At 36.4% G+C, this 24,756-nt stretch overlaps 1 protein-coding gene across 2 annotated transcripts in view; it reads right to left on the reverse strand.

Moving 5' to 3' along the window:
* Positions 1 to 24,756, reverse strand: part of TBC1D15 (TBC1 domain family member 15) — a 37,203-nt gene that overhangs the window by 5,065 nt on the left and 7,382 nt on the right. For both annotated transcript variants that reach the window (XM_037387851.1, XM_037387853.1), the window contains exons 2-14: positions 21,662 to 21,760; positions 21,348 to 21,422; positions 20,482 to 20,620; positions 18,682 to 18,892; positions 13,372 to 13,474; positions 12,203 to 12,400; positions 10,560 to 10,688; positions 8,632 to 8,735; positions 8,247 to 8,341; positions 6,711 to 6,827; positions 3,850 to 3,950; positions 3,033 to 3,132; positions 2,553 to 2,650 (exon numbers count right to left, since the gene is read on the reverse strand). In XM_037387851.1, the coding sequence (XP_037243748.1) occupies positions 2,553 to 2,650; positions 3,033 to 3,132; positions 3,850 to 3,950; positions 6,711 to 6,827; positions 8,247 to 8,341; positions 8,632 to 8,735; positions 10,560 to 10,688; positions 12,203 to 12,400; positions 13,372 to 13,474; positions 18,682 to 18,892; positions 20,482 to 20,620; positions 21,348 to 21,422; positions 21,662 to 21,760 (1,569 nt within the window). The remainder of the gene's footprint in view (positions 1 to 2,552; positions 2,651 to 3,032; positions 3,133 to 3,849; positions 3,951 to 6,710; positions 6,828 to 8,246; positions 8,342 to 8,631; positions 8,736 to 10,559; positions 10,689 to 12,202; positions 12,401 to 13,371; positions 13,475 to 18,681; positions 18,893 to 20,481; positions 20,621 to 21,347; positions 21,423 to 21,661; positions 21,761 to 24,756) is intronic.

The following is a 24,756-nucleotide window of genomic DNA, read 5'->3' on the forward strand; positions in this document are numbered from 1 at the left end:
ATGAAGCAGCCCACTGTGCAAGAGAAGAATAAGACCAGGCTGGAATTACTAGGTAATATTGTCCATCCCTCCACTGTGAAAGAGGAACTGAGCTGCTCTCAATTCTGGGACATCTAAGCAGTGGCTCAGTATCCCGTCTGAGTTTGAGAGAGACTGCTGAAACATACCATAAATAATCCTACCCACAGGGCAGTTTAACCTGGATTCATATTTCTGTAAAAAGGTGTTGCATATAGCACTGCAAATACCATGTGTCTCAACTTACCCACACAAGGTAGAATGACACCTCTCTAGCACGTGCGCTGCCTAGCACACCCTGCTGCACCATGTAATGATGATATAACCACCCACATTTTCTACCACAACCTGACTGTTATTGCTTTGCTCGGTAATTAGGAGAGCTTAGGTTTAGCTTCCACTCCAGCTGGTGGGGAGTAGTATCTCCCATCTTCAAGGCAAAAGTCTAATAACTGGTCTAGTGAAGAATCTTCATTCCTTTTTTTGAGATAAAACACTGGAAGTCGTGAAGCCGGTGGGAACAGGGGAAAAGTATCCGATACTACCTTAGAGTTAGGTAACTCAGAGGACAGAAACGGAGGTCCAAAAGAACACCCTGAAATTCATGTATTAGACAGAAAATGCCCTAGAAGTCCTAGAGCTGGGGACTGGAATCTCAGATGGTCCCTCCCCTTCTTCCCATTCTACCCTTTGCAAGCAAGTATGTCACAGGGTGACATCACTTTCAAGTAAGTTCCCTCCATTCATGTGCTATTACAAAACAGCACATCAATTTTGCTCAGACTGAAATACCGTAAAAGCAGTTCATTTTTCTCTGCTGATTACAAAGGGGAAAATGGTCTCCTGTGTCTAAAGCTTGCCCTTGTAAATCCCACATATACACACCGTTAATACCAATGAAGCTGCATAGCTATGAACAGGAAAAAAACCCAAACTGTTGTAAGCTGGACTTCAACTGTGACAAAGGTGATACTAGCTTTCACATAAAAACATCAATATAATGCCTTAATCAGTTTGTTTTAAAATGGAAAACAAGATTTTCATCTTTAAAACCCCTTCCCGTTCCATATCTCCTAGCAAAGAAATTGAATACTTGTAGTAAACATGTATTATAATGTGCCAGAAGAAGCCTACAAGACTATCATACATCAATAGTTTCCATCACCTTCCTAAAACAGAAAGAAAAAAAAAAAGTTAGAAATATGGTATGTTTCTTTTCTGTATGCAAATGTATACCTACATTAAAGCCAAGGTGATGCTAGCCTGAGACTATAAACTATAAACAAAAATACTATTGTCATCAATTTAAAAAGAAAAATTAATCTTAAAAAAAAATACTGAGAAGACAACATAACACTGAGGGGGGGGAAATGAGATGGGTGATTTTTTTTTTTTTCCAAAAAAAAATCATTATCATTTATACCTCAGAATAAGAGAATTCCTTCTGTTTTGTACACTTTGGTGCCCTTATTTATGAATGTTATTCATAAAATTTTTAGTCTTCTTCAGTTAAAATACCACTTCAATACTCTATGATAGTAAATTCCACCAACAGATAATAAAAAGCTAAAAAAGATTTACTTTAGACAGCTTTAAATACTGGTCCTCCTCTGTATGTGCCTCCTTTTTCATTAGTGGAAAAAGTGAATAAAAGCATCAACATTATTTTTCATTATAGTACAAACAACATTATTTTTCATTATAGTACAAACTTTATGCATCTCAGTCCTGTTCTTTTCATTACCCTTCCGTTCCCCAATGCAACTCTACGTGATGTTATATCCTAGAATATACGCCTTCCATTCATCTGAACATTAATTCTGATGTTTGGGAGTTTTTAGTGGATACTGTGCTCTTGTTAAACGCATCTTACACAATAAACCTGTCCTGTTGACACACTCCTTGATTTTCTTGAAACAAAGAATTAAAGTGTTCAACAAAGTGCTAGTTTGTCTGAATTACTCTACCTGATCCCAAGATTGCCTAAATGAAGATCTCATTAACCTGGAATTATCAGAACTTCGACGTTTTATGTTTTACAGAAGTTATTTGGCATCATGAGGCCTTATTATCAAGATCAACTGCATCTTCTGACATCATTCTCTTGATGGTTTGGGCTAACAAAACCTACCCAACCAGTGCTTCATTCCACCTAATCTTAAAAGTACTACCAATATCAATGAATTAATCAGACACACAGAAATGCTATTTCTTCTAGCATAAGCTGTTTTCCATTAAAAGTTAACTAATACTCTCCACTTACTAATTTCACTTAAGAGCCTTATCTGAAGGATCCCGTCCAAACTGTTTCCAGAAAGTCAGTTTATTCCCCCCAGCTCTTAAAAGTATTTTTTCATTAACTTCCCAAGTTGTTGTTTTGGCTAAAAAGACATGACTTATTTTAATATATCCCCAGCATATTGCAATGAATCAGTTCTAAAAAGTAAATCTTTTAGACTATTAATCACTTCACAGCGCTTTTTGTTCTAAACTCTATAGACTGCTGAAGTTTCTGTGACAAAATACCTTCTTACCTCCCAGAGTCGAAGAATATCTTGAAAGCTAAATTCCCTTTTAAATCTGATAAGAAGCCATCGGAAGCAAAAATAAAGGTAGCCTGAGTCTTGAGATTCTAGAAATAAGAGTGTTACATTGCATAAACACCAAATTTGGCTAAGAAAAGGGAAGGGGTGAGGGCAAGGGCAGCATGGAGAAGGACAACCAACACACTTTACAGGTAGGCAATCATACCACTGATTTTTAGGACGATAGCCCCTTTTCAGCATCAAAAGATACGTGCCAGAGGATGGCATATTTTTAAAATCAGTAACAAGATGACCCTGTTCTTCAATGGGCATGGAGCAATTATTGAAATCTTTCAGGCGTTATTAATTTACAAGTCCTGTACTCATGTAATATAACTATCAGAATTATGTTTAAAGACTGGTAAGGACATCAATGCATACAGAATGCAGTAAGTTGTTTTAGTTATTGTGCATAAATAACACACCTACCTAAATAACTGCAAAATCCACTGTCTAGTAAACGAAGCAAAGTACTCAGTTGAATTAGTTGCGTCTTCATACCCTGCATCTGTTCTTCAAAATTCTGATGCTGGATAGAATAAAATATCAGCACTGTCAGTTTTATTAACTCAATGATCATTTTGATATTTACAGCCATTTTTCATTTTTTTAAAAAAAAGTTTTGTTATTGCAAGAGTGATTCTCACCCTCTAGCTATTTCACATACGGATATTTAACTGTACTTCTACCTAATGAAATGTCTGCCTTTTACTGAAACTTAATTAAAGCAATGAACTGTGTTTCTTCAATAACACTTTTGTACATAATAAATAACATTTTATAATCAGCCTATGGTCTGTACCTCCAAGCAGCACCACTGCATTTAAAAACCAAAAAGACAACTTTTTTTTTTATTCTTATACCAGTCACATTGTTTTGCCACATGCACCATTCATAAAAGCTTATTTTGTGGGAAGTCTAAATTGCTTTTAACAAATGCCAAAAGGTAGGTATGACAGTGAACCCGTCATGAACAGCACCCTGCTAGAGGACTCCCATTTAATACAAATTTGTCTGTGACGGCTCTGAGTTTGGAATTCCAAGGAGTCAAATTTGTCTTCATGGCACAGTAACAGTATCACAAACCCACAATAACCCGTGTCAACCGGAAGAAACATTGACTTCAAACGTAAGATGACTGCTTTAAGAGAATTTTAAAAACCCAATGAAATTTATAAAATAAGTTAACCCCAAATGCTATCCACAGCTTACATTGTTTATGTGGGCTAAAAAAGCCTTATTTTACCATTTGATCCATGTATGATACAAAGCACCAAAAGGCATCTACTTCATTCTCCATAACATACAAGACAGGTGACAGCAAGTCGCTCATCCCCTGGACATAACCTTGATGGAGAAAAAAAGAAAAAAGCCAGAAAGAATTCAGTCAAACTCAGCAGTTAAACAGCAATTTTTCAAGTGTGTAAATGACAGAGTTAAATAAATGTTAGCATTCCAAGTTTGTACAGATACTGTAATTTCCCAACTCAATCACCAGCAAAGACATTTTTATATTAATAATAACCAACATCCAGCAGATCAAACAAGATTTAGCAATGGTTTCTGCCAATCTAAAGAGATATAACACAAATGCATTGTTTCTGTAGTTGTTAACATATTTACAAACTGAGCCAAGACAAGAATTTTTAGTAAAAAGAGTTCCCATTTAGAGCTCAGGAGTACATACTGACATTTTTAGAAAGATTAAATATATACCTTGCACCATCACAAACACAGACTTGTAGTTGTTATTCTCATCTCCATCTAACACCTTGCTTTCTTCCAGACGTTTAAAAATCTTTTAACGCCTTCCCAATCCCCCCCAACTAAAGATTTTCTTCTCAAATAGATTTGAAGAAGAGATGTTGAGTTTCATCCCCAGGTCAAAAATATGGTGCAATAGTTTTTATGAAGACAATTTCACAATTAACATTCATTTTTTCTGGCACTGAATGTGCTTTAAGGATTTCTGTAATTAGGGAAGAAGGAACTGTTATGCTTGGATGGCATTTTTAAACACCAAAACCTAAGACCATCTATGTAACCAAGCAGCCAACAACAAAAAAGACTACGACCTATCAAAACTGAGGAAAGGGATTAAGCAAAGTATTGCTTGTGAGAAGCATGAAACAACACATACCCAGACCTGAATCAAGGAAGTGCCTTTAGGTTTCTGTACCCAGAAACAGTAAATCAAGTTCCTATGCCCTAAAAAGCACTTACAGGCCTTATAAGAAAAGCTTACATATAACTGGAGAACAAACTGGCCATTTTTACAGCATATAATTTTTACAAATACCTAGAAAACTGTAGTTGTACACAAAGCATTTTCAAAATTCTGTAGCTTTTTAATGCTTATACCAGCTTCCTCGTAATTCACAGCCCAATTAAGAAGAACAGAGGACCATGAGTTTTAGAACTCATTTTTCCCCTTCTTCCTGACTCTTCCAACTACCCTACCACTGATGCTCAAGTCAGCTTATCTACTGCCCTGTTGCTGCTGACCTCACTAAGTAAGGGAGAACACTATTTACGTGCATGTCTATCATGAGTAGTTGGTTCAACCTGACATTTCTCAGTTGGCTGATAACATTTATTAACATAATTATAACTGAATAACTGAAAAGAGGATTAGAGTCAATGACTGTGAAAATGCAGAGCAGGTGTGAGAAGAACAGAACAGGGAATAGAAAACAGGTAAATAATTAAAAGGTCAAAAGAAAAAATGTTTTATTCCCCACACATTTAATACTATAGCCAATTAAAAACAGGTGCAGAGAAAATTCTGTTCAAGACAGTTCACAGGTCTCTTAAAGAATAAAACCAGTTTCATTAGTGCAGACTTAAGGAATTCATTCAGAAAAATGTTGTATTATCAGCTGTTCTGTTCCCTCCCCTGTCTGGCAGTTTGTGGTATTATTCAGACCTCTACAGCTGCTGTCAAAGGATTAAGAGCAGCATCGTACCGATTGCTTGGGTAGCTTAGAAGCCTTGGAAAGAGAGTCAACTGCACTACATTTCCATCTATTCTTGCTTGTTTGTAAGACAGAAGACTTATCCACTGCATACATTTAAGCCATCTAAACAATGTTTTTAGTAGCGGGTGGTGAATGTGCTTTAAGTTCACTTATATGTTACTCTGCATTAATGAAGGTTGAAACATGGAAAGACGTGAAACACAGCTACGTTTAAACAGCCTCAATGAGTTTTAGTTTTCCCCTTCTTTTTCAAGCCAAAGATGAAGTCTCACTACAGACTTGACAGAAAGCACAACAGCTGACAAGTACTATGGCTCTGCAGCCAGTTTACTAGTGGTTAAAGAGTTGTTCCTGCTTTTCATTCAAATTCTGACACAACGTGGTATTCTGAGACAGAATACCAAGAAAATACCCCTAGTGCACAACAGGCAAATGTCATGCTGGGGTGGAGGAGGGAAGCAGCTAGAAGTATCTTTTCCCTCCTTCCCTTCCAAAAGAGTTAACAGAATCCAAGACTTAGACATCCAGCACACTGTGATTAAAGCAAGACATTATATGTTCTTGCTTCTGCAGTAGATGCATACACTAAAGCATAATTTTTGACAGACTGTTAAGTGTACTCCTCAAGAACCAGCTTTTAAAGTATTCCTAAGAGCACCCATGTTTACAAACAGCTGGTTCAGCACACTGAGCTTTAATTACAGCAGTGGCAGCTGGTTTATCATTTTTATTGATACAGCAGTCTTAAAAATTGATATAACACTCAAGCTCCAAAGACACAAATCCCTTTAAAACTCTGAAAAGCAAAACTGCTTCAATTCCTAAAAATACCCCACAATACAAAAAATCGGAAACAAAGAAAACTGAGCTACAGTGAAGACAAACTGCCACCTAATTCCCAATCCCACTTCAGCTGATGGATTCAGATGCCTGTGATAAGAATCAGACAGAAGAATAAACAGGATAAGAAACTGACCAAAGCTATCTGCAGTATTAAAATATACATACTGGTATTTACAAAAAGCACTGTAATCAATACAAGTTCAATTGTATTAACAGGCCTTATCATAAGCGAAGCTGCGTATCAGAAACTAAAAAGGCTTTTTACATTCACAGGAACACAACTTACCTAAGTCAAAGTCGTACATGCAATACGTCATCAAAATATCATGAAGTAAAATCAATCCTGGATTATCTTCACCTTCGTAGAATTTATTTGTTCGATCTGTCCTGTTTACATCTTTTTCTAAGAAAACAGTCCAGATAAAAAAAACATTCTGAATTCATTTGATGCTGGCTTTGTAGAACTTGTTTGAAAATATCTTTAAGCCACTGCTTTTTTCCCCAAACACTTTTGCAAAGCTTTGAAGCGTTTAAGACAACTGCGTAACTGAATGTCATTTCAACAAAAAAGAATATTTTAAAAGAAAGAAAATCCTTCTTGTCTGCAATAAAAGGATTTGCTTATAAATATATTTTAAAGCATTTTGCTTTTTTTTGTTAATACTTTTTATGGAAAATTTCCTGATTATAATTCAGTGAAAATGTTTTACACTTACAGGGATTAAGAACAATTTTATGTGAATTAGCTACGCAATGCCATTTATGAATACTTATGCAATGCAGCATAAGCCATAGTAGGAAAGTTACCAGATGATCAGCTCAAAGACACTGTGATAGTTGATGACAGCATGTTTATAAATTCTATTTAACAAGGACTTGTAACTCATAGCGACCTGAACTGCCTGTTTCATCAGGCAGTTTTCATGCCTCAAACGTAACAAGCACACAGCATACTCTCTAATAATGTGAAATTCAAGACTGATGTATTTAAATAAGCAAAATTTTAAGAGTGTTTTATCAAAAGGAATATTTAGTAGTTTTGGACCTATTCTACAACCTAAGCCTAATATTGTCATTTACACTTCAAACACTTAAAAAGGAACAGAACTGCTTTAACAGCAACAAAACCTCAGCACTTTTAGAACTCCAATTATTTTTTTTCCTGTTAAACATAGACACTCTCTAAAAAGGAAGTTTACTAATCTGCTAAGATTAGACTTTCTCAACCCTTTCAGCTTGCCTGCTGAGTAACTGGCTGAAATAAGCTTAGTCCATGTCTCAGAGTAGCACAAAAATCTGTCTCCTGAACTAACTATTCAGTAATCCCACACATTGGTGCCCAAATTGCACTACCAAAGAGAACCAAGGATACGAAATTCTAGTAGTCAGCAGAACTTGATGAAATTTTTAAAAGTAGGTATAAACTCCCACAAGTCAGAATGTACACATACAAATCTCTGTAAGAAATTTTAGAATATAAAAAGACACATTTTCACATTCTTATTGTATGTCATTATTTTAATGACATTTCCAGTAAAATTACATCATGAAATAACATGCAATGAAGAGCCTTTTGTTATTAAGGAAGTTAAAAAAAATCCAGCCATTCTGTAACCCGGTGTACAGCCCCGAAGTACTAAGGAAGTTTTAGTATTAAGTATACGATAAAGTTTATACACTTCTGACAACAGCAACATGTTGGTTGCCAATGCCTCTTCATACAGGTTACTCAAAAGGTTGCATTTTTTCACCTTCATATTTAATTGTAAAAGTGTGTGCATTTTGTACAGTTAGGTATGTTTCTAAGGTAAGAATAATATACCTATAAGACTCCGGTAATCTCTTAGTCTTGAATTTCGTTTTTCCTGCTCCTCACTGACAGATTTCCACTGCAGTTTCATCCTGAAATATTCATCCCTGAAAAAAGATAATTTTGAAACCAGAACATGCTCCATTATTACATGTCTTCCTTTTTTATTGAAGCATTCATTCATCCTATTGGTTCTTTGGCGTAAGTGGGATAACACCTCGTTTATGTAGTATTTTTTAGTATAACATTCATTTTTTTAGTCTCACACACCTCTTTGCATTCAACAATCTTTAGCAGCTGTCCTTATAGTTTCCAAAAAGCTTTCTACACCACTACATGAGTTAAGAAAAAAGCAGCTTTTTAATTTATTTTGTTACAAAATCCCCACTGTACTCACGTTTTCCTTTTTTGCAGACTTGCTCTCTCTTCTTTAGTGCTATTCCAAGGAAAATACCCCAAAAGAAATTTCCATGCCTCTTTTCTTAAAGTATGGCAGAGACCCTAGGGAAAAATGGATATGAAACATTAACAAAAATACTGATGTCTATTTTGTGAGGAAACATTCCTGTAGTGATTGATACAACACTTCTTGAAGTAACAACCTAAAAGAGAATTTTTGTAATTAAGCTTCTTTTTACATTGTAGCCAAATCTTATCTGCTAACTAGGCATCACACTCGGAGGAAACAGGAGGAAGAGAATGTGATTAAGTAGAAAACTGTAGAAGCAACTGGATTCATCCTTAGACCATAAAAATGAAACTTCATAGAAGACTTTTCTTCCCATATTTTCACTTCACTGCTGGAAATGAAAACCTTACTGGCATCACAGACTTTAAGAAGCGAAAGAGAAGTACCTTTAGAATTTATATATTTAAAGATCATGCTGCTTAACTGCCAAACTTCTGGTCTCACCACAAACTGTTCTTGAGGACTAGACTTCCATTTATTTATTTTTTTTAACTAATATTTTCATATAACAAGACATGGGCAACACACAGATGAATCTTCCAAGCAACTAGAAAACCTAGTGTCCACTCAAGGACACTATTTATGAGAAATCTTTCCAAGTAATGTTCATCATTGTAGATGGCAAAGATGTACTAGCTGAATTAGATCCCAACTCTCATGAAGAGTTGAAAAATTCCCGCAGTATACTCATGGGAATGAGGCACTTTTGCTATCAAGACTCCCCAGTTTACCAGTCCAAGGCCAGCTTGAATACTCACTATATTTCTTCATTTACCATTAGATTAAGGCAAGGAAGATGGTGCAGCAAACAGCATCAACCACTGCAAAAACAAGTAGCAACTGGAACTTTTTCAGTAACAGGAAAACAGTTTAAAAGAGGCATCCTAACATTTTTTTTTTATTGAGGATCTGCACTTATGTACTGGAAGTCACTGGAATCCTGAGTCATAAATAAGACCAAGTACTCACTCATCCGGCAATGGACAAAGATGACAGGGAAATGTAGTAATTCTCATGACTGCAGAAGGGTCCTTAATTGGGCACCTCAGGCACAGGTATCTTAAAGAACAGTCACAGAAACTGAATACGACCTCGATTTCACACTACCATCTTCACAGTACATTACTTAGTATGTATGTCTTTAAAAGAAATGTGATACCAATGTTATCATTCTCCACTTCTGCTCAAACTCCAAAAATGCAAGACTGCATGCTTACAAACATGCATCAACAGGTGCACAAAGAATGCATTAAAGGCAGCAGAATTCCCACCAAAAAAGATATATACTAAAGTAACATTACGTAGAATAGCTATGGGACAAAGTTCACAAAATATCCATCACAGAGACTAAGTTCACATTCATATTGCAAAAACCCTCAGTTCAATAAAAAAAATACCAGCAAAAGCATTTAAGACTGCTCTGATGAGGGCCAAATCCAGGCAAACTGCTAGACAAAGAAGAGAAGCTTTTGTTGGAGAAGGACAAGAAAACACCCTCAAAAAGAAAAGAATAAACCCGATATCCTAACACTGACACAGTGGTGTTTTCCTAAAAGGCACTTTGATTTCTCTTATCACTTAAGCCTTTGTGTTTTCAACTCATTCACTTTTGCCAGTCACCACAAGATCTCTCTCCTTGTAGAACATTTCATATGGTTCCAAGACTGCTGAGCTATTTGATTAGCGTGAAATCATGCTTTATGAAGTCTCTGCAAGAATACTGACTGGCTCATACTCAAAGTCCTACACAAAGCATTAAAAGTATAATGAAAGCAGCATACACGTGGTTTGGGAAGGAAAGAAAAAGGGGACAGAATCAGGCCATACGTCTTGTTGACTTCAGAAAAACAAATTACCCCTTTGAATATTGATTGCTTTATGTAGTCAACATTTAAAATTCTTCCTTCAGAATCCATATTCTTAGCCCATTCTTCAGCCAATACAGGCTCTCTTCTACTGACATCAGGCTGTTTTCCTAGATCGATCTGAAACACACAAATACATTATATGGACCCCACCGAAGTGCTTCAGTCATTTTAAAAAACTGCACAAATAGTACTAAGCTTGCCAGTTTCTTATAGTCGGTGCAACTACATTTTCACATCTGCATACCTCAGTTAGCAACTCTTAAGGATCTAAGGCTGTGTCCCCATTAGCAAGTACTGATGAGCAACACAAGCAAATCTTTAGAACAAGACCCCGTGCTGAGGGCCTGGGTGTATATATGTTAATATTTCAGATTTTGGAGGAGGGTATATATATGTGCATTTTAAATAACCTTCTACCCCCAAACACCTCTGAGCTAGCTTCCCATGGACTAAAAGCCTCCGTGCAACAGGAACACATTAGGTATGTGCCACACAGCAAACAAGGCCAATGGGGAGCTTCACTTCAAAAGCACATTCCTGATACACACTACCATATCTTAAGATAGAACTGAAAAACGACTTGGGTTTAGAGATGCTAACCCACACAGACTGCACAGTGTGACAGAAAGATCAGTTTAAGTACACTGCCCCTTAAAAAAAAACCCCAAGGCTCTATGTGCCTTCACACCAAAGTTGCAGAGCTTGTGGTTAGTCTCTGTTTCCAAACTGCACGTTTAAGCACAGCAGAATTCAGCAGCCAGTAATTCCTTGCTCTCTAAAAACATTTTGATGATGGTAACCACCAAGTCAATTTGTGTTTGAACTCTTTAGAAGTTTAAGACATTTGCCTGATTAAGACATATAGGTCAGTGTTATCTTCAGTATGTAGCATTTGTTACACTTTTTCTCATTGATAAATTAACTGATTAAGTGCTAGGCAGCTAGTTTTTACAATTACGCAGTTCACACAGCTACTGCTATTAACACTACTTCAAACTCAATTAAAAAAATAGCATTCAAAACAGTTTAACATGTAACTTGCTTAGATAGTAATCACAAGCACCTAAAAGTAAACATTTTCCACCTATCTGTAAAAGACACCAACAGGAGCCCAAAATGACTCATGATCCAATTACAAGTTCATTCTAGCTTTGGTTCAAGTTATACACAAATCTTTACATTTGTACATCCTAGACATTAATCATCCAATTAAATACTTTGTTTTAATCTTCTTAGCCCTCTTAAAACAAACTGCAACGTCAAAGTGATGAGCCAAGAAAGTTGGTTACTAATCTGCATAGCCCAATTTTACTTAACATCTCTCTATCTGACCACAGAGGAAACACTAAACATTAAATGGGTCACTTTTCAGGGTAGTGATTTGAAGACCATGATAAACCCCATTTCAATAATGTCAAGCTTTCTTTCGAAGCTAAACTCATTTGCAGGCACAAAAATTATATATCCTAGGAGCAGCTGATGATGATCTCATTCTTGTGAATAAATGGTAGGGCAGCATTTGTCACAATCGCATAAACACTTAACTGACCAAGCTTCAAGTGCTACCACTCCTTTAAAAGTGCGCATAAAAAGAAGAAATGCATCTGTATCACATTCATTTACACACTCACTCGTGTAATGACTTCAAATCCTGGTTCTTCCTGCTGATTTATCTTCAGCTCCGGAATAGCATCATTGAGAAAGTCTGCCATTTCTGATGGTGGTCGCCTTTGACTTGAAGGGTCACTTAAACGGAAACTGTCAAAAATATAGTTTGTGACTTTGGAAAATCTTCCCATTGTTACTGTGTATGGATCTTTCTTCAATTTCTGTGTTATAACAAGGAAAACAAGTAAAACACAAAAGCCTCAGATTATTTGGAATTTCTGTACTCAAAGCAAAACAACAGCAAGAGTATTGTAGGTCTCAGTTACTGAAGTTGCAGTATCAGTATTTTCACACAGTGCATTCATTACATGATTAAAACAAGATATCTTAAGTATTAAGATAATACTACCAACTGATTTGAAAGACAGGATAGTAGTGTGCTCAGTAAGCCTGACCTAAGTATAAAAGTGGATCAGATCCACTGTTACCTTTCCAGTGATTAATGACACGAAACATCTTTCTTATGCCTAGCTTCCCTGTCTTCAGAGAGAAAACGCATTCTGAATCATCATGTACTCTGCTAGGAAGCCCACACAAAACTTAATTTTACAACTAAGTTCAGAAACTAACTTAATTCACTCATGAAGATTTTCTTTAACAGATCAGTGCATCAAAACGCCAGCCTCATTCAAGTCAAAATTTCAATTTGAAAATTTGCTGCTGACTTTCATGAGTCCACAAACCCCACCAAATGGTAAGCAGTTTTAGCATTAAGAAAAAAAACCTCCTTTAGGCAATATTGTGCTATTTGCCACTGTATTTCCAGCATCCCCTCAAAACTGTCAGAAAATACCAAAGAATACTTAAGTCAAGGAAAAATTAGAAAATTCTAATTAATGTTTTGGTAACTCCTAAAACTTTTCCTTCTTCCTTTTTCTAAAGGTATCTGTACCCAAATGTACAGAATCACAGACAACATTAACTTGAATGGGTCTGAAAAAGTACCACAGGGGAGTTAAGTTATTCAAACACAGAAGACAGTTTACAATTGTACTTTACTATAGTAAGCATTTGTTTTAGGACACAATAAATGCTTCTACAACGGCAATGATTCAGGGAGTATTTGTGTGACATGGTAGGGTGGGTTTTTTTAATACATGTCTGCAGAATAAAAAACTCAAAGACTGCATACTTGCAATAAGCCATATGATGGTTCATCAAAGAGATTTTCAAAAGACTGAGACAGAGACTTGTTCTGAGAGTTCACAAGAAGAATCCGTTTATCCTGTGGAGATCTGCAATAACATTAAAAAAGGGTTTCTGTAAGTACCACCAGTTTTTCCTGAAAGTATTTTTAGAACCTTTACTGTTTTATGAAGTCACATTTCAGGTTTTGTGCAAACAAAGCAGGTTTGATGCATCACTCTTCATTCTTGGCACAAGTTCACAACACACCACGAAACAGGACTTTCATTTTTCAAAAGATTAGCCACCATCATACTGATTCTGAATTGTACTTGCACTGTTTGAAAAATCATGATGCTTTTGAGAAATTTTTGAGAAATTGCTCTGGAAGATAACTTCTGTCAACCATACATAAATAAAGTTTTCTTTAGTTTTCTATAATTGACAATAGACAACAGAAGTGACACAGGAAAAGAAATTTAGTGAGACAAGGTCAGTCTCAACACAACATGTGCTGAAATGCTTTTAACTTAAGAGTTAGTGAAAAGAGCCCATTGTTACCATACACAGTTAAGGAATTCTTTCTATGAACTAGTAAATCTTAGCTTAAGACATCCTGTAAAATCTTGAAGGAATACAAACTGCTTTTCAATGTATGAAAGCACATCAACAAATTTCTAACCAACAGTATTACAACAGTTACTGTCATAGTAATTCTAAGATTCATACTGATGGGAGCTTAAAAAACACCACAGCCATTGTACTGCAAAACAGAACCATCTCAGTACAGCCCTGCAAATGTATTTCTGTGTAGACTCCAAAAGCTAAATGAATACAAACCTGATTTGGCCTAACTCACTATATTTATACACACTTGTTCTTCAGTATAACATTTGCTTCTCTGACAGGCTTGCATAGGCAGATGAAAACAGTAACAAAGACAGTGGAACTGTGCTGCTCCCAGTATTTAATCTGTTCTTTTGGCATCCCCACCCCCCCCACCCCAATATGCCATCTTCTACCCTCCCTCAGCAGAGATACCCTATCAAATCATTAACCAGCTCCTGAATTACCAGTTTACAGCTCAGTATGTGACAGAAGAGAGAACAACTCAGAAGCCAAGCCTCAGAGTTTGTAGCTAGGCAGAGGAAAGCCAAACACTTTGCCATCTGTGTCTAATCCATTGCAGACTTCCATATATAAAATACCTTTCTATTGCTCTATCCCAAAGTTTAAGTCCACTATTTCTAGTCTTCAAAAGCAAAATTACTTTTACTTTTGTTAGTACCTGCATCATCTACCATGTTATTAAAGTCAAAGATAAGAACTTTAATAAGCGTTATCTCTTTCCCATTCCAACACAACAGGACACTGTTAACACTGACGGATATGAAATGCAACAAGAGATCTCGTTTTGAGACAGCCAGACACCACAGTCATAGTTTTGAGGCAGCAACAGTCACTGGCTTTTGCTAAAAAGCAGCACAGGGGCAAAGGCTGAGTCACACCTTATGTTTTCCTTAACTAAAAGGAGGAAAACTTTGTACCATATCTCCATTTTAATTAAACATTCTCTCTGGACAGCCAGTTGGGTATCAACAGCTACTTGGGTAATGCTCAAAACAAATTTGTGAGCTAGATACTTTACTGAACATTTAACTCAATCCTGTGAGTTAGAAAGTGTCATCTGTACACATGGTGTTTTCTCAATATTAGACTGGTGCCTCCAAAATAGGAAGCACATACTCTTTAAAGCAACGAATTACAAATATTTTGTTCTAGTTCAGCCACTTCACACACACTTTCAGCAATCATGTGATATTTTATAAGGAACAGTGCTGGAGAAGGGCAAAAACTTTTGAGTTAATAGGAACACTGGAAGGAAGTACCCATGACAAAGGCATTTTAGAGAAAAACTGAACTTTCCACCTTAACATCAATATCCCATATATTATCCAGAGGCTGGGATAACAAGTAATTATGTTACCAAATATTTGCTTCTGCCATCCAGAAAGCTGAGTAAACATCTTTTCCTAAAAAGAGGTTGTAAGCTTAGATAGATCATGTATTAAAGCATAAATAATCATTAGGAAGCAACAGAAACTTAGCGAGACTAAAGTCTGTAATTTCCACAACTTACATGGCATATTTGTTCTTTTCCCTTTCCTTAAAAGATAAAATCATCATAACTCACGATTAGACCACAGAAAAGAATTTGGTGCCAGAAGCAGATCTGAACTGGAAGAGAAGAATCTATAAGAAAATTCAAACTGGAAGTTCCTGCTGAGCTCAGTGCTTAACTTTATTCAAATTTAATTTCCATGGCTACCTCAGATTTTTGCTTTAAAGTTCCCACAGTATCTGTTATTGCATTCATCAACACTTAGAACTGTTTGAGGTGGCAATACTAAGCAGCTCAGCACATCCTGAATGCTAGAACATCACCTCAAGGTTCCCTGTTTTACCTTAGCAGAGAACTCATCTGGTAAGCGTTCCTGGACACCACAGTGCACAGCTGCTCGGCCAAATTGCACAAGCCCTGTGCCACTGCCGCCTTCTAAAAGAGACACACGAGGACATAACTGCCTCTCTCTCTCTACAGTTTCTTCCCCATCTGACCCCACCTGACAGCTGCTGTTTTACACTGTCCCAAGACAAATGTCCACAGCACCCGGCAAGAGGCTACAAAGGACAAGAATTAAGAATCCTCTGGGTCAAATAAAGGAAGAATAAGTGCCCGCTCACTCACCAAAGACTATGTGAAAGAGACCGTGTTTGAAACAGGAACCAAAATCACCACCTATTTCATTTTCATTCAGTGACTCACCAATAAGCATTAACCTTATATAGGAATGTAAAGTGTAATTATTTGCAATACGTGACTCAATACAACTGGAAATAATGCATTTAGTAACACAAACTGTCTAACATTATGTGTAGTAACAAACCAACAAGCAAATTCTGGACAGAACCTAGATGTCTGACTTCCACAAGCCTAGGTGTCCAACTAAATAAAATGGTTTTAGGTATTCTGGTATGTTAGTTTAGATTCCTGCTTTTTTTTAAAAAAAAAAAACCTTCAACCACGAAGTCAAAAGATACAAAGTAATTCCCAAATACGAAAAGATAAAATAACTTGTTACATAGCACAGCACTATCTTGTTGGAAGTATTTTAATAACTTTGAGCAAAAAATATGAAATATAAAATAAACTCAGTCCAAGTGTCTCAACATTAAATACATGGAACTCCACCAAAATTAATGCATGTGTAATTACACATCGGTAGCTGCAAAACCACTTTCATTTACCAACTTCCCTGTTGCTTATTGCTTTTTATGTGTATATATATGTGTGTGTGTGTATGCACACACATATATATATACAAATATTAAGCTCCTTAAATACTGGCAATTAAAAAGAACAGTATCAATTTTAAATTGCTTTTGTTAAAGCCTCAAATGGACTAACTGGAATGAAGATGTAAGGATAATTTTTCATCTAAAACTTTAAAGTTTCTAGTGAATAGTTAATCACAGAAAGTTTTGATTAAGCTAATGCAAACCAGTTTGCTACACTGGCAAATGTACTCACTAGGCCTACTTAAGACTGATCATTAAATACACATTACAGGAATTTGAAGCGGAAGGTTTGAAATATATTACTGCAGTACACAGGCAACAGATCACACAGATAGGGTATAAACCTTTCAGCGACTCACCATACAACAGAGGTGCGCTTCAGTGTTAGCTACATAGGTTGCCCCAAAAACCTGTCCTAGCCTACCAGCAATTGGTCAGAAGATATCCACCAACAAGTAAACACAGAGCAGTATGATCAAAAAGGAACAATTTCCCTGGGCAGGGGGAGGGAGGCAGGGGGATGGCAGGACAACAATACTCCCCTGCACCTGCAGAAGTAATGAAATTAGGAAACTAAATGAAAGGTTTAAGGAAGCAGTCAAAGAGAACCTAGAGAAAGAAACACCACCTCAGGATCGAAGCTGAAGTTGTCATCCAGGATTTCACAATCTACAGTTGTACAGACAATATTCTTAACCTACATGTTTATATTGTCCCCCTAATAGCCTCTCCTTTGGTCTTCCTGAATTTTCCTGTTAAAAAGCTCACATGCGATGCTACAGCCAGTACCATTTCACAGACTGCTCACACTGACTATGCTACCTTTTCCAAGCAGTTGACAGCTGATTATCACAGACTCCAACACCACAGCTTAGCACTGTCAAAGCCTTTCACAAATCAGTTCAGTGAATATAGAACCCTCATGTCCTTTCTAGAAACTTGCCCTCCAGCCTAACAGCATTACTGGGTGACAGCCTTCCTTACCTGTCAAAGGCAACTCTGACCTTGTTGATGATACCAATGTGAGAAGAGCCCTCTATGATGATTCCCACAGTCATTTCACTATCCACCTTCAAAATCTCTCATCAGAATATGATGTTGCAAGTGATGATAAAAAAACACTTTGGAAAACAGAATACCTGTTACACTGATGTTAAACCTGTTATAGGGTAACTGTTGCACCTCACTGCTTATTGTTTCTTCATACTCTATCTACTCTTATTTACCCTCTCGACTTCCTAAATTATACCTATGCCTACATGGTGAGAGCAGAACATTTTATTTTATTCTTCATTTATGCTGTGCCAATCAAAAAGGCTTTTATCCAAGTGAAAAACTTGGACGTAACACAATATAAATACACAACAAAGCCCAAGTATTTAACACCGTGATAGGGTCTAGCTATGTTCACATTCAGAAAATTGATTTGAAGAGTAAAGATCAAGTGTGAAACATTCCCCACAGCAAGAAAATATAGGCATACAGAATTCTGGGGGAAAACATTTATATATAAATTTATTTAGCTGACAGTACTGTAAGTTCTCTTACACACTGATGTCAATACTCAGATACTTCACACAAAGTAGATGATCTCAAATTTTAAGACTAATTATCCTATTTAACAAAAGTAGTTCAAGAAGAAGGTTTTAAGTCTACAGTGAGTGTTCACGAGAAGCTTTTGTATCCACTTAAAGGGAGCTACTGAGGTATTATGGAGCTAGCAACACTTCAACAGAGTCTAAAAAATTTCATAAATTGATCCAACTATTTTAAAACTGAAGCCTACATTCCAAACGCATATGCAAAAATCACAATTTCAGTCACCTTGCAAATTTATTCTACTAATAAAAAAACAGAGAAAATACACTAGGAAGCATTAATTTTGTAATGAGTTTCAGATTAAAGTAAACCATTAATTTGTATTTTAAATCAGAACCAATAGTTGTCTGATACTTACTCACTCAGCACAACATGCTTTTCAAGGCATTTAATCAATAGTTTGCTATCTCCATGATGAAAATGAAGAGCTGGAAGCTTCACATCATCCTTCAGACAGAACACCAAATAAGACCACGCCATGCCTCCTTTGTTTTGTTTTATTGATTTCAGATCTGTCAAACTGAACAGGAACGACCACTTGCTTTCTCCATTTGCATGAGCTGTAGCATCTTAAAAACAAAATTATCACATGATTTTAGTTTCACTTCCAGTGTTAGCAATTACAAATGCTTTGTATCTGTCACTGTTCTTAAAAAACAAACCCAAAACCCAAACCCCAGCACTGGTTCTGATAATAATAAAGTACCTACTGCAGCTGCTATTCCTGGATTTCTCTTTGTGCCTCCTCATCTTCTATACACTTCTAAAATAATAAGCAAGTCCACGAGACTGCTCCCCTAAAGCTGCGCCTGCAGTTCATAAATGTGAACAAGCAGTTAGATGGACAACAGCTCTATCAAATTGCAGCAGCGAGCTGAATCCCACCAGCATCTCCATTAGGTAGTACTACTTAAACTAAATGTGATACACATTATAATACTGTATGCTATATATTGCACACAGTATTAGCCAAGTATTGTAAGACTGTTACTGAAGGGAGAAGGAATTGAGAATCTCCTCACCCAGTCCTCTCCCATACTGTGCAAACGTATACACTCTGTGCAAGACTATACAAATTCAAAGAGAAGAGATCAATTTTTACTTTATCAAAGGACACAGAATCGCTAACATATCTGCGGGGAGTCTGGCACAGTCCCTGGCCTGCCCCCATCAAATTACAGCAACTAAAAATAAGCGAGAAGGCGCAAAGAGCATAATCCAAGCTAGTAGTGCTCATTGACACTCACTTTAGATGTACTCTGATGCCTGAAGATGAAAAATCAATTCAAGGTAGTGATGTAATAAACCATCCTATGCCTGACAGAGATGCTGGTTTTAGCTTTATATCATGCTAGCGCTAAAAGCTCCTCTCAAACACAGTATCCTAGAAGCAAGGACTGTGCTTCACCCAAAAACATTCATAATCTTAAATCCAAACCCTGTACTCATACATGACATAGATGACATTTAAAACCATCACAGATATCGTGAACCAAGCACAATGGTCCCCAGTTATAGCCTGAGAAGTAATACAGGGAAAACAAGTACTATAAAGAAAAATCCTCTGATTCTCCTATAGCAGAAAGATTTCTCAAGAATCACTGTCCTTTCTCTCCCACTTTTTTTTTCTTTACAACATTTCTACTGAGACACTATAACAAAAGCGATGTAGGTATAAAATTATTTTGTCAAAGTAAAAAAGACGATATAAAAAAAAGACCCATGTACCACATAACTGTACATTCCATCTCCCTCTGCTGTTGCAATATGGAAAGGCACTGGAGTAAGTAAACCACTTGTTTCTTCATTTTCCTTTCTAAAAAACAGCTAGTTTAAGTTCCATTTGTTTGAAAAAATGGAAGAGCCCAACGCAGATAAAACTGCTGCATCATCCAATGTTCATCACAGCAAGAAGTTAGTTTTATTTTCAATACAAATCTGTAGTAATTTAAAGAAAAAAATAGATTGGAGGCACACAGCAGCTATTCCACTGTTAATTTTTTTCCACATCCAGAGATTCACCTCTTACCACAAAGGACTCCCAGCTCTCCAACTCCTAAAAAAATCCATTTTACTGTACCTAAAAGGCAATTCTTCAGTTACGAGTTACCATAAAGAAAAAACAAAACAAAACCCCCCACGCTTAGTTTTTAAGTACCTCCATTTGAATGAGGCTTCTTTTTAAAAGAGACTGTGGTGACCATGTCCCATTCTGCTTCATAACTACTTGGACGGTCTGTTGCTTGGGAACATTTTTCCTTAGGAGTTTGAGTCCACTCCACAACAGAACTGGAATCCTGAGCACACAAAAAAGTAGTGACTATCAAAAAACCACAAGGCATTAAATTTGAGCTAGTTTCTCAGATTCAACAAGAATAAGCATCTTCTTTTTCACAGATTAAGAGAATCTGTAGTACTAAAACCCTAAGAAACATGATACAGTTCAACATAGCAAACTTGGACTTATGACTAAGAGGTCTGTCTTAACAAATTCAAAATGGTCCTAAATATCCTAGCCTCTTTTGCAGACTCTACCAACATAAAGTTTTTAAGTGTAAAACTTCAATCTTCTTTAGTCACATCCTCTTAATACTACTTAAATACCACATATCACTGCATCTTGGTACCCCCATAGACTTTTATTTGTATTCTGCATTACAACAATACCTCTCTGTTTTGAGTCTAATTACAGAGAGTGAATCACCAGACTACAACATAGTAGATGCAGGGTGACTGGTGATCATGATACACTTACATTCATGTGGTCTTTACTATTTATACAATAGTCCCCTTCTATTTTATATATGTACCAAGTAAAAACTAAACAGAGTCACCTACACGTGTACCCCAATAACATGAACTGGGCTGCAGTTCACAAATATGATTCCTACATGTAGCTATTAATATCAATGATCATCACATAAATAGATTTTGCTTCCAGTTATGAGAACACCCACATATAAGAACACAAAATAAAATCTCTGGAGGAACAGCATGATGAACGTTGATAACTAACAAACATACCTTTCCAGCACAAAGGATATTAGAAGTATCCAAAGTATCATCCAGTGGTCTCCAGTCTACTATTACTTCATTTTCCTACAGTACAAATAATCATAAAATTATTAAATACTACACAGCAAAGTACATATCTCCCTATTTACTCACTGTATGATTACAATACAACTGACATATATATAAATGATGAAGACTATGTCAAACATTATATGGTGTTTGGTCATTTACAAAATTCTGAAGACATGTAAAAGGTTTGCCAAACAAGTTATGTGCTCTGCCAACAAATATATGAAGTTTCCGTAACCGCATTATGCAAATACCTTTTCTATGACACGCAGCACTCCTGATATTAAGCTGTCCTGGTCATCATTTTTTCTGCAAGATGAATGAATGAAAACTCCTTCTTGCTCATAGACAACCTATAACACAAAATGGGTAATGAAATAAAAAACCCAAAGACTCTAAGATTTTCTCTCTCCTGTGGTGCTCTATCATTTTGACTCACCTTTATAAGTTAAGTGAACACCTCTACCATGTCATGGGTTTTGTTACCTGTCTTTCCTTCTCACCCCCAAGAGCTGTTTTTCACTTAATTAAAACACTAAACAATAGAAAATGGAACTTGTTGAACTTAATTGGTAAGCAACATACTACTATTACTTTGCCAGTAAATCACAAAAAATGCATTCAATACCTAGTATTTTTTAAAATCAGCAGGCAAAGGTTCATATGGAAATGCTACACAGCTTTTAAAACATTAAAAGGCTTTTTCACATTGTCTGCCTTTCCCCACTTTTCATTTACGCGTGTCACAATGATAATCTTAATTTAAATTAAAAATGGACAGTCTAGTGTACAAAAGATGAACTCCACAGAAATAAAAAATTGCAGCCTTAAATTAAATAATGGTCCAATCCTACATTTGGGGTGAATGGCAAAGGTTCCATTTCAAAGGTAGAATATTTGACAGAGAGGCTTGTTGGAATACACACTGCCCACGTAACTTGTGCATTTAAGCATTTACAAAACTTTTTACAGTATTCTGATCATGCTCATAAATAAAAAAGAAAAGGAAACCAGAGAATTCTTGTCTGTCATAATTCAGCAGGCTCTCCAAAACTACATGCTAGACATACTCTTAAAAGCTCTACAAATAATGTAAACAGGTTCTGTTTTAAGCTCTCTTAAGAGTGGAAAGTCCCTAATATACCAAACTTTGATTTTGTGGAAGTGAAATACATCGAACAGTAACAGTAATTTCTTTACATTCATGTTAATTTCACACAAAGCTGCGAACACTGCCTTAACAAATAAATACTTTTAAAGGCAAGCCCTAATAATTCTTGTCTAATCAAAGCCAGGTATTTTATTTCTTTGGTACTAAAATATCAGTATCTCTTTCTCAACTTACTCGTTTATCAAGTTTTTAATATCATCACATTTGCAGTCAGGTCAGTAAACTAAAAGTGTGCAAGCTTAACAAGGCAGACAAGAACACAGAGCTTAAAAATAGGAATAAAATTCAGTTAACTCTTAATTCTCTTCACTTTATACAAGCAAGAAATTTCTGAAGTGTCCTGTTTAATCACAGAAATATCACTCGGAAGAAATCTCCCTCTTGAAGGTTTATTAACATCAAGTTACTTTCAAAATATTGGAAGCCTTCTTTCCTCTTCTCTCAAGAGCTTTACTCTCTTTTCTAACAAAAAAGATTCTCCCACTATTTCTACCAAATAACCAGTTTTTAAATTCAGTCCCTGTTTAAACAAGGCAACTTTGGAATTTAGTTAAATTGTACCTTCTATCTCTTTGGACCTGATCTATCACCATAACCAGTCAGAAGTCTGAACCAAAGTGATGAATCACTGCTACAGCTGTCCCAAGGAAAAAACCCACCTATTTGTACCAGAGTTACAGTGGTAGAAGTATGTTCCTGCTAATAACATTCCTAAGTATCAAAGTATACTTTCTCAGTCTAGAAGGCACGCAATCTAATATTTTTTATTATTTTCCATCCATTAATCTCTCAGGACAAACACTTCCTTCCACAGGAAAGGCAAACATGTTCCCAATGCCACAGTTATCATGTAACTGAAAAATTCTACATTGCTCTTCATAACAGATCCAGCTCCCTGCCCCCTGCTTCACCAAAACAGGCAATAAAACTGAGGAAGTGAGGACATGCTCAGAAGTTTGGAGGGTATCTGTGAAACACTGGGCTTCTCACAGTGCAGCTTATTTCCCTCCTACTGTTACTCAAGAGAAAAAAAATCTCCAATTTTGAAAGGCCAGAAGTCCAAGCTGCTGGGATTCAGTATTATCAAGTAAGGGGTGCAATCTTGTATTTATTTTTTCCAAATGTTATCAAATATTTCACATGAGTGAGTTTAACAAGTGCTATCTTTTTATATCACTGAAAAAAAACGTTGAGTCACAGAGATGGCAGTCTAGCAGATGCAATAATCTAACTAATTTGAAGAAAGGCATGTCATTAGTCTTATAAAAGGTCATCTAGGAAATGCTTTAACAGCTCATCCCACTGCAAAATATTTTGGAAGTTACCATCTTTGAATCATCTGAAATACTGAGCTGCAGTTCTATGTAAGGTAAGTTCAGCAGTACTATGTAAGGTAACTCCATACCTCAATTTGAATAAGCTGATTTCAGGAACATGTTTTTATAGTGGTAGCACCTGAAGATTAGCTACACTGGACAGTCATATTTCACACAATGTTTTTTGCAACCTGAAAATGCAAAAACGGTACTAAGTACTCTTATAGCATCTTACAGTAAAATGTAGTTTGTGATAGATTTTTGTTTTCTGGTATTACAGCACTGGCAAGCTATTAGCCAATTCGAAGATGGTAAGTAACATAAAATTACACACACGAGTACTAAGGAAAGTATCAAATTGAAAGACAGTATACCAACAGTTACATGTGGGTAAAGAAACATCCATTAGTTGGTAATTCCTGTAACACTGCAGCCCAACCCCACAAACCAAGTGGCCCACAAACGTATGTATGAGCTCAGTGCCTCCGCTGCCCAACAATCAGGCAAATGCCTCCTCAATCAGCACACATGAACATTTCAAGCAGCCAGGAAAACAGACATTTCAAAATCAGGCAACAGCAGCATACACTGCCGCTTGCCTGAACAGCAGGTTACTGCAGAACATTTAAGATAAGTACCTTGAAATAAGATGTGGGAGAACAGACAGCAAATGTTGGAGGATGATCAGAAGCATCATTAAACACTAAGGACCTGTGTAAATTGTATACACAAAATCTACGTAGTGAGATTCCGTTATGCATGGAGGGAGCAGAAGGACCTAGATATGAACAGGGCAGGACAGTAAAACCTTTGCCCCCTTATTAGCAGTTAAAGTCACTATAACCCCAAAAATCTGACCAAA

Source organism: Falco rusticolus, chromosome 5 (assembly GCF_015220075.1).
Source record: "Falco rusticolus isolate bFalRus1 chromosome 5, bFalRus1.pri, whole genome shotgun sequence".
NCBI lineage: Eukaryota > Metazoa > Chordata > Aves > Falconiformes > Falconidae > Falco > Falco rusticolus.